The sequence below is a fragment of the Lipotes vexillifer genome, unplaced genomic scaffold, assembly GCF_000442215.2.
Source record: "Lipotes vexillifer unplaced genomic scaffold, Lipotes_vexillifer_v1.1 C27577454, whole genome shotgun sequence".
Taxonomy (NCBI): Eukaryota; Metazoa; Chordata; class Mammalia; order Artiodactyla; family Lipotidae; genus Lipotes; species Lipotes vexillifer.
The window spans coordinates 1-9,788 of NW_006780105.1; the positions used below are offsets into that span (position 1 = coordinate 1).

At 38.1% G+C, this 9,788-nt stretch overlaps 1 protein-coding gene across 1 annotated transcript; it reads left to right on the plus strand.

Moving 5' to 3' along the window:
• Positions 1-967: 967 nt before the first annotated feature.
• On the plus strand, positions 968-9,538 carry LOC103073856 (FRAS1-related extracellular matrix protein 2-like; the record flags this gene model as incomplete). Its single annotated transcript, XM_007453210.1, has 6 exons — positions 968-1,117; positions 2,806-3,015; positions 4,382-4,579; positions 5,356-5,520; positions 6,092-6,274; positions 9,408-9,538. Coding segments are annotated over 6 exons (1,037 nt in total), but the record flags the coding sequence as incomplete, so codon positions are not given.
• Between the last annotated feature and the right edge of the window lie 250 nt (positions 9,539-9,788).

Genomic DNA, 9,788 nt, shown 5'->3' on the forward strand with positions numbered 1-9,788 from the left:
TGCCCCGGTCCGGGAAGATCCCACATGCCGCGGAGCGATTGGGCCCGTGAGCCATGGCCGCTGAGCCTGCGCGTCCGGAGCTTGTGCTCCGTGGCGGGAGAGGCCCCAACAGCGAGAGGCCCGCGTACCGAAAAAAAAAAAGTAAGCCCCTCGGTATGAGATTATATTTCTCTAGTGGAACCTCAGTTATTATAGAGTACCCCCAAAACCCTATAGGTAACCTACTATCATGTCCTAAAGTCTTCAGGACTCATAATCATATATATTCTAGTTATGCCAATCGTATATAGTCTAGTTATGCCAATAGGGGCTAACTCTCTAGGGGTTATAAGAGGCCCAAAGACAGTGGACTGATGGACTAGAAGATGTCATTATGCAAATAGTCTCCAGAGTGATGACTCGGTAGGAGACAGGAAAATGAGCCGTCGGGCCAAATTCATAAAATTTCAGCTTTATGTGTTTTGTTTCATTTTGCTGCTATTTTACCAGCTAAACTTTTAGGAAGTCCATTTAGAAGCCATTTATAACCCCACATACAGGGGACAAAGTAACTCATATGCCTCAAGATAAGGATGCTCCATTAGAGGGAATTCCCTGGTGGTCCACTCGGTGCTTCCACTGCCGTGGCAGGTGTTCAGTCCCTGTTCAGGGAACTAAGATACCACAAGCCGTGCGGCGCCGCCAAGACAAAACACAGCAAAACAACAACAACAACAAAAATAAGCAATAAAAAAAAGTTCCATTAGACACTTTACCATATGTATTTTTGTTTTTCAACAGAGGCATTTTGATCTGGAAACTGTGTAAGTCTAGAGATTAAAGAGATGTTATCTTGCTAAAAGGAAAAAAAAAATGATGGTATAAGGAAGTCGATAAGATGAAGCGAACTGTTCTTTGGAATTTCATCATACAGTTTGATGTGGAAAAGTAAACGTAACAGAGATGGTTTCTCTTTCCTTCTTAACAGAACCCATCCTCTACTTTGGTGGCGTCGAGTACCCTGTGGACGAGAGCATAGGCTCTGTGGACGTGCGGGTGTGGAGAGCCGGCACTGACCTGTCCCAGGCTTCTAGCGTCACCGTGAGGTCTCAGAAGACAGAGCCTCCCTCTGCCGATGGTGAGCAGTTTCCTACAGCAACTCTTTTGAGTATTCTACAATTTTCCACTTGCCATGATGAAATACCTTAAAGCCCAAATACTTCACTTCTGTTTAAGCAGTCTGGCTGAATGTAATTTTTTCTGAAATTATTACCGTATAGTCGGTAAATCTAGGCTCTGTTTACTATTGTGAGAAAATACATCTAAAGGGCCACAAATCAAAAGCTGAGTTATAAACATATAAGTCAAAGACTCTACATTTGAATGCCTTTATTTGCATGAGTTGGTTCTCTGTACTTGGGAAATCTACCATCGTTGAATATTATGACATCACATGCACAACTAGAATAATCGTGAAGGCCACCCTCAGAGAAATCTAGTGGCATTTAAGTATCGTGCAGGTACGTATCTCTAGCTTGGCTCCTTCCTCGTTTTAAACAAACGTCCCCATAAATACTTGGGACCCAAAGACTTTTCCTACACTTCATTATACAATCTGTCCTAGCCGACACATGCTTGCCTTTTATTCTGGAATCTACATCTGCTAAAAGTTTATCATAAAGCTAGGACAAGCATAAGATAAGAAATTTCCTTTTTTGCCCCATCTAAATGACCAGCAGTACAAACGAGCTCTTACACACGCCCACACACGTACATCATACACACATCACACGTTCATCACCCATATCGTTCATCCCATTTTATGTCACCCTTAAGTTTTCACTTTTTAAATGTTGTAGAACCAGCATAGTGTTTTGCATGTAGCCGGCGTCCAATAAACATTTGTTTAGCCAAATTAGTCATTTCTATAGAGAAAATTCAAATCAAAGAAAGAGATGAGAATAAAGGTGAAGAACAAGAGGAAAAGAAAAACACGGAAAGAACCACAGTGACATTCAGATACAGAGACTTTTAAAAATGAATTAAAGACACATACTCAAGGATAGTTGCATACTCAGAGGTAAACAGATACAAAATGAGTTAGAAGAGCAGAAGGTATGAAAACAAGGAAGAAATAATACTGAACACTCTCCCCTATTCCCAGTCTTTATGGATGTGGTGCCTAAAGATTAAGAGAAAGTTTTGCTTTTTTAACTACTTTAGAACATAAGTGGAGATGTCAACACTAGTATGCGCCCCGCAGTCTGAAAAATAATAAGCCAAAAACCAAATATGTCTCTGGGGCAGGTGTGGGTGAAGCATGTCAGACAAAAGCTTGTATCTGAAATGTGTTGTTTTAACCAGCAGGCAGTCACACATCTAAAGTTCTCTAGTAGCTTCTGAAAATAGATTTGGATATTTAACTAATGATAACAAAATTTCAATATTTATATTTCATATATAATTTATGATAATCAAATACTTGATTGATATGCTGGATCTTTTTAGACCTGATTTTTATTAGTTCTATTTGAGAATTCCAAAATAGATGGAAAAAAACTATAAGAAAGCTAAAATAACTAAAGATAAAATAACTTGTTAGACATAGATAAGACAAAGTTCAGAACCTGATCTTTGACCTACCATCTCAAGAACCAAAAGGTTAGATACTAATCTTTTGCATTCCATTAAATGTATTTTCTGTAACGGTATGCTAGTCTATATATTTTTTAAAGGATCATAAATATATCTACACAGTTTGCTTCTCATTATTTTGTTTAAATTTAGTTAGTCCCCAACTGAAAAATTCTTCTGTTACTGTCATAGCTGGAACAGACTATGTGGGAATCAGTCGTAATTTAGATTTTGCACCTGGAGTCAACATGCAGACTGTTCGTGTTATCGTTCTGGATGATCTTGGACAACCGGTGCTGGAGGGAATTGAGAAATTTGAACTTGTGCTTCGAATGCCTATGAATGCTGCCCTTGGTGATCCCAGCAAAGCCACGGTGGCCATAAACGATTCTGTCTCAGATTGTGAGTGTTTATTCATCTATGATGATAAGTAAAACGATAAGCTAGAGTTTATATAAATGTTAAGTACAATGATAAACTAGGCTTTGTATACCTGTATTAGTTTGCTAGGGCTGCCATAACAAAATACTACAGACTCAGAAATTTCTTGTCTGACAGTTCTGGAGGCTAGGAGTCCAAGATCAAGGTATCAGAGGGGTTACTTCCGTCTAAGGGATGCAACAGAAGAATCTGTTCCAGCCCTCTCTCTTGTCTTGTAGATGTGGCCATCTTTTCCCCTATGTGTCATTACATCAGCTTCTATGTGTGTCTCTGTGTCCAAATTTCCCTTTTATATAAGGACACCAGTCATATCGAATTAGGGCCCACCCTAATGACCTCATCTTTACTTGATTAGTTCTGTAAAGACCCTATCTCCACATAAGGTCACATTCCGAGGTACTGGGTGTTAGGACTTCAACCTGGGAATCCATAATAATACCTTAGCTGACCAAGTCTTACTTTCTCATCCTGATTATTTTGATAGAATTAAACAGCTTCAGAAGAAAACTTTCAGTCTTCCTCGCAAATTTAAAAAAAATGAGATTGTTATCAATATCTTGGTTGTGTGTCAAGAACTCCCTCCCACAGATGGGTGGAACCACATGGGGTTGCACAAACCCTTGAGTATTAATGGTCTTTTTCGATTTCTCAACACAAGACACTTTCTGTTATCTCCTTACTCCCAGACTCCTGAAATTCCCCTAATGATGTGTGAAAAACACTATTCTGAAGCAATAAGCTTCTGGACACATGGCAGGGCTCTCTGACACGTCATCACAAGAAAATTCTGAATAATCTTCTAACATGATGATCTTGACATTGCTTGGAGGAGTCTAACCTATTGTCAGTGAGACCTATAGTTAATTGACCTAGTATAGGTGTCACTTTCTATTATGTAATATATATAATATTATAGCCATTGTCAACTTTTCCAACACGGTCCAGGTAAACTATGCATGTGATTATGTGCACAATATTTAATATTATTCATATCAAGAAATTCTGAAAAGCTCATGATAAAGCAACATGTATAGATACAGACATCTTAAAATCTCTGGTTTTATCTACTTTTTCACATTTCATTGCATCTTCCTACTCCACAAAATAGGCAGAGCAAAATTACAAGGATAAGGAAACCAAAATACTGAGTTAAGTGATTTGCTCAAGGCCAAAACACTGGCAAGTGACTGAGTGGAGAGTTGGTTCCAGTTCTTCTCATTTCTGTTCCATTATTCTTCCCACGAAACCATGTTTTCTGAAATGCCGTTTTCCTTACATTTCTATTCACTTTGACTCATGTGTTTATTCTCTTGTATTTTTTTTGCAGTGCCCAAGATGCAGTTCAAAGAACGAGTATACACTGGCAATGAAAATGATGGGCAGATAGTTGTCATGATCCACAGGAGTGGAGACATCCAGTACAGGTCTTCGGTGAGATGCTATACGCGACAGGGGTCTGCACAAGTGATGATGGACTTTGAAGAACGCCCAAACACTGATATCTCCACCATCACCTTCCTCCCTGGTAAGTTTTGGCTTGAAATTTTTATTTGGAATTTGCGGAAGCCAAGTTTTGGGTGTGAAATATCTATCAAGGAAATACAGGTTCTTGATTTCAACAAGCTTATGACATGGTTTAATGTGCACTAAGTGGTAACAAAGTGAGGTAGATTTGAACAGGGCGAATGAAGGTTCTTTTGGTCTCCGTATCAACTTATTGATTAGTTTCTAGTGATGTGCTATACTGTTTATTCAAACTTTATGCAGCAGATAATGGCATATCAAATGTGTAGATTTCACAGTACTGGGAAAGACTTAATGTTCAAATGACAAAAATGAAAGGAAATAGATGTCACATTTTTAATATGTATCCAATGTCATAAAATATTTGACCACTTTGATCCAACAGTACAAGATACATGTGCTGTGGTCAAATTCACAATGACCAACGGGTGCAAAGTTGCTAAATTTGCCTCCTGATCACAATGTTAGAAATTTGTAAATAAAATTGGCATTTCCTCTTTTCCCCTTGTTTTCAGACATAAGTGACAGAACTTAAGACAGGCATTAAAGAACTCCCTGTACAAATAGGGCCTGTCATTGCATATGTTCAAACCTCATCATTCATTCAGCAAATATTAATCAAAGGCTTATTACATGCCAGACACTGTTGCTTGCACTGTTGATACAGCAGGGAAGAAAGCCACATCCCTGCCCTCATGGGGCTTACCTTCCAGTTGCAGATGCTTCCCTTATGGCCTGCGGGATGTGATTGTCCTGCTGTCATTATTATTGTTCCAGGTGAGACTGAAAAGCCTTGTATCCTTGAGCTGATGGATGACGTACTATACGAAGAGATAGAGGAGCTCCGTCTGGTTCTTGGCACTCCACAAAGCAACTCCCCTTTTGGAGCTGTGGTTGGTGAACAAAATGAAACTCTGATAAGGATCAGAGATGATGCTGATAGTAAGAAGCTGTTTCTTGTGTTCAACTGTAAATTAGGAACTGAAATCCATCTGTATTAAAGTTTTAGGTGGCTCAGAAAATAACCCCCTCTTTCTAACTTGGCTTTTAAAGTAATTGAGAAATAGGAAAAAGACTAAGATAAGTGGAGAACGAAATAAACCATTTAAACTGAAAGTTATGTCGAAGAGTATGGTTGATACCTAAATGCTAAATCCCAAGCATTCAGACCTCCCTACTCCTCACATACCCTTGGGTGCAGGTTGTCCTGGGTCAACAATTTCCTCCTTCCCTTCCCATGGTCAGTGGCCCACTCCTGTAAAATTTTTGGCACATAGAGACAGCCCACAGCACGTGATTTCTGGGGGCTGGTTAATTGCCAAGGAAGGAGCTGGGCCATGCATGCTCAGTTTCTCATGACACACCAGTGATACTGAGCGAGGGGACAGAGGGAAGGCAAGAGAATAATATAATTAAGCTCCTCCTACATGGGAAACAGAGAAAAACCATTAGAAATGGAGAAATAAAGCATTCCCTTTACAATTTAATTTGTCCGTGTCTCCCACTGTTTTAGAGACAATTATTAAATTTGGAGAAACCAAATTTAGCGTCAGTGAACCCAAAGAACCAGGACAGTCGGTGGTTATAAAAATTCCAGTGATTCGCCAAGGAGACACTTCAAAGGTTTCCGTTGTGAGGGTTCACACCAAGGACGGTTCAGCCACGTCTGGAAAGGACTATCACCCTGTGTCGGAAGGTATGGGGGCTCCCAGGGCCCGTGTCCAGATGGGTTGTGCTCACACTGTGTCAGTGCTGGTGCCCTTGAGAAAAAAGAAGAGAGATATCCATCCAACTGAAATACAAATACATGTACTCCTTTAAATTAATCTTCAGGAAAACAAAGCCAATGGAATTTATTCCCAGAGTTTCCCTTTTTGACTGCTGGGTACATGTGTTAGGGAAACTTTGAGTTAGTGTGCTAGATGATCTTCTGTTTTGAGTCTACAGTCCTTTAATTTTCAGTGGGTTTTACCTGCATTATGGCAATCCGATATTAAATAACAATTTTCCTGAATATTCTATTGCATTGAAAATGTGCACGATAGCCAAGAAGATAGTCGTAGAACAACAACAATCCAAAACTTCAAGCTAGCAAGTTTAGTGTTAATGGAGGACAGTAAAAGGGGGACAGATTACCAACCACAGGGACCGTGAATGCTCTGGGCCTTAGGATCTTCAAACTTTCGGATCATTTCACCCATTACTTTTACGAGTATAAAACAAGTCACTTCTTCTCTCTCCCTGTGGATTGTTTACTGGCGAACTAGAGACTGCCAGCAGTTTTTGATGATCGTAGACTACAGGCATTCATCTTGATCTGCTCACTTGAGAACAAAGTTTAGGAAGTGACAGAATCAGTAATAGAATTAATGAAACAGTTGGAAAAACTAGCATCTTCTACAAAGGAACATTTATTTTCTTTGCACATATGGTAAAAGTTTGATGAACTATAGAGCTTCAAAGTTATCCTCATATTATTTTCTATGTAAAGAATCATAATATATTGGAAATATATGCATAAAACCCAAAAAGAGAGGGAAAAACTGATCAGCTGCTGAATTATAAAATCTAAAATAAGTATTTCTAAAATGAGCATGTTTTACATGAAGGAAATGCCTTCTAAATGTGGATGACATGACCTTTAACAGAAGATGCTTTTCTTATAAAGAAAACAATTCTTTTTGCTAAGACAGAAACAAAATTATATGTATATAGTAAATTGACAAATGAAATCAGAGAATACTTAAATAACAGTAACTCAACCTGTGTCTCTTTTATCCTATAAATGTCAACACGTGTTTATGAATATTTATAATAAAAATTTAATAATCTTTCCTGAAATATATTTTAATTTCTCCTTTTATGGTCCAAATTGAGGTAGTCATTTACAATGAACAAAAACTTGAATATAGAATAAACGTTGAAATATTTTGGGGTTAAAAATGTCTAGGGGCTTCCCTGGTGGTGCAGGAGTTAAGAATACGCCTGCCAATGCAGGGGACACGGGTTCGAACCCTGGTCCAGGAAGATCCCACGTGCTGCCGAGCAACTAAGTACGTGCGCCACAACTACTGAGGCTGCGCTCTAGAGCCTGTGAGCCACAACTACTGAGCCCATGCACCTAGAGCCCATGCTCTGCAACAAGAGAAGCCACTGCTCGCCGCAACTAGAGAAAGCCCGCCCGCAGCAACGAAGACCCAACACAGCCAAAAAATAAATAAATAAATTTATTATTTTTTTTAATGTCTAAAGTGGCTGAGGAAACAACCATCACCTAGCATGTATACTGTAAGAAAACAATTAATTTAAGCATTTAAAATAAATACTTAAGTTTTCAACTTCTCAGAAACTAGGTTTATATAATTCAGAGGGTTACAAAACTCAAATGTTTACAAGGCCAAGCCAAGCAATGAAAATGAGGGAAGCAAGGAAAGTGTGAGAGAAAGATGGAGTGATGGAAATGTTCTTCAACCAGAAAGTCCATTCCGTGCTGAGAAAGACCTGTACTATCATAGCCAGATGACTGTTGCCAGGCAGAAAAGTGCAAAAGATCTAAAAATCTGTATTTTTCTATGAAATCCCCAGATGTTGAAGGGTTAGAAAATAAATTTTCATTGCACCTTCACACAGGTCAAATCAAACAAATTGGTGACCCAGAAGTGATCAGCTATTTTCATCCTCTGGAACGAGGACCGTACGCCCTCTTGGGGTATGAGAAACCTAAGGCTAATGGTATCACAGAACTGGCTAAGGCCAGTGTGGAAAATGGCTGTACCCAGAAACAGAACTGATTTTAAAGATGAGTCTGGCTTACAAACACAATTTTAAAGAAAAAGATCCTTTTCATAATTGATGGAAGTAGGAAAAGAAAAATACGTTGGAGACACATTTTCTTCTGCCACATTTTAAAGGATTTCTTAATTTAGAATTATAATGATTGAATACCGCCGTTACATGAGAAAGCAGCGTCTGTTATCATCTCTGATTAGAATGATTATGCGTTATATTCTTTATTTTCTCCTCTGAACCATTTTTTCACAAGGCATTGTAAAGCCAACAAAATTGTTTATCCAAGTTTGGTCAGCTGCTTATTCTTGAGTCAATAAAATCAATTAATTTTTTAACATTTTAATAATCTCAGAATGAATGGTTAAAAACGTATTACCATTATTGGGTTTAATTTTCATGACAGTGAAGGAATTATTTTTAGTGAGTAGCGACAGGGTGAGAGAAAAAACACCATTAACATTTTTCTTAAAAAAAATTGCTGAATTTCCAAGATTAACATCAACAACCAAAAGAAGTCTTTTTAAAATATAATTTGACATGATATTAAAAATTTCAACAATTTTATGTCCAGCTTTTCTAGATATATACATAATGAAAATACTATTCACACTCAATAATGCCTGTGATCGTATATTTGACTTATGTCCTATTGGTTTAGAAATGCTGGGAAATGAGAGGTGAGTTTGTCTGATTGTGCCAATATCAGAATTGTTGATTGTCTATTCCATAACTCTGCATTTTTTTCAAACTGTGGGTCCAAAAGTCAATTTAGTAGTTTATGATTAGAATTTTCTTCTGGATAAAATGGAATAGAATAGAAAATATTAGAGTGCAATGCATATTGTAAGAATAGGTGATGTTTTTAAAACTTTTTATTCCATTTTATCCACACTCACATGTGCACACAAACATATACACGTAAGTATACTGGGCCACAATATGAAATATATTTCTCATTGTGGATCACTGTCAAAGAAGCTTAAGAAAAACTTCACATATTCCTGTGTAAAAGATTTAAACCTGTGATTTTGCATTTGTAGAAATTGAGTTTAAGGAGGGAGAAATCCAGCACATTGTTGAAATTGAAGTAATATTCGATGGGGTAAGAGAGATGAGAGAGGCCTTCACTGTCCACCTAAAACCCGATGAAAATATGATAGCAGAGACGCAGGTAAGTAATTTATGGATATAAATTTGTGGCCAGTATTTTATCATGGAAAATGCATGTAAGCATCACATAGTGTACAGTTAAGTAATCAACTTTATACAACCCTTGTATAAGGACAATGCACATAATCTCTTTTCACCTCCTAAATAAATTTTGTTTCCATTCGAAAACAAGAATCAAGAAAGTCCTAGGTCTTCCCTGGTGGCACAGTGGTTGAGAGTCCGCCTGCCGATGCAGGGGACGCAGGTTCGTG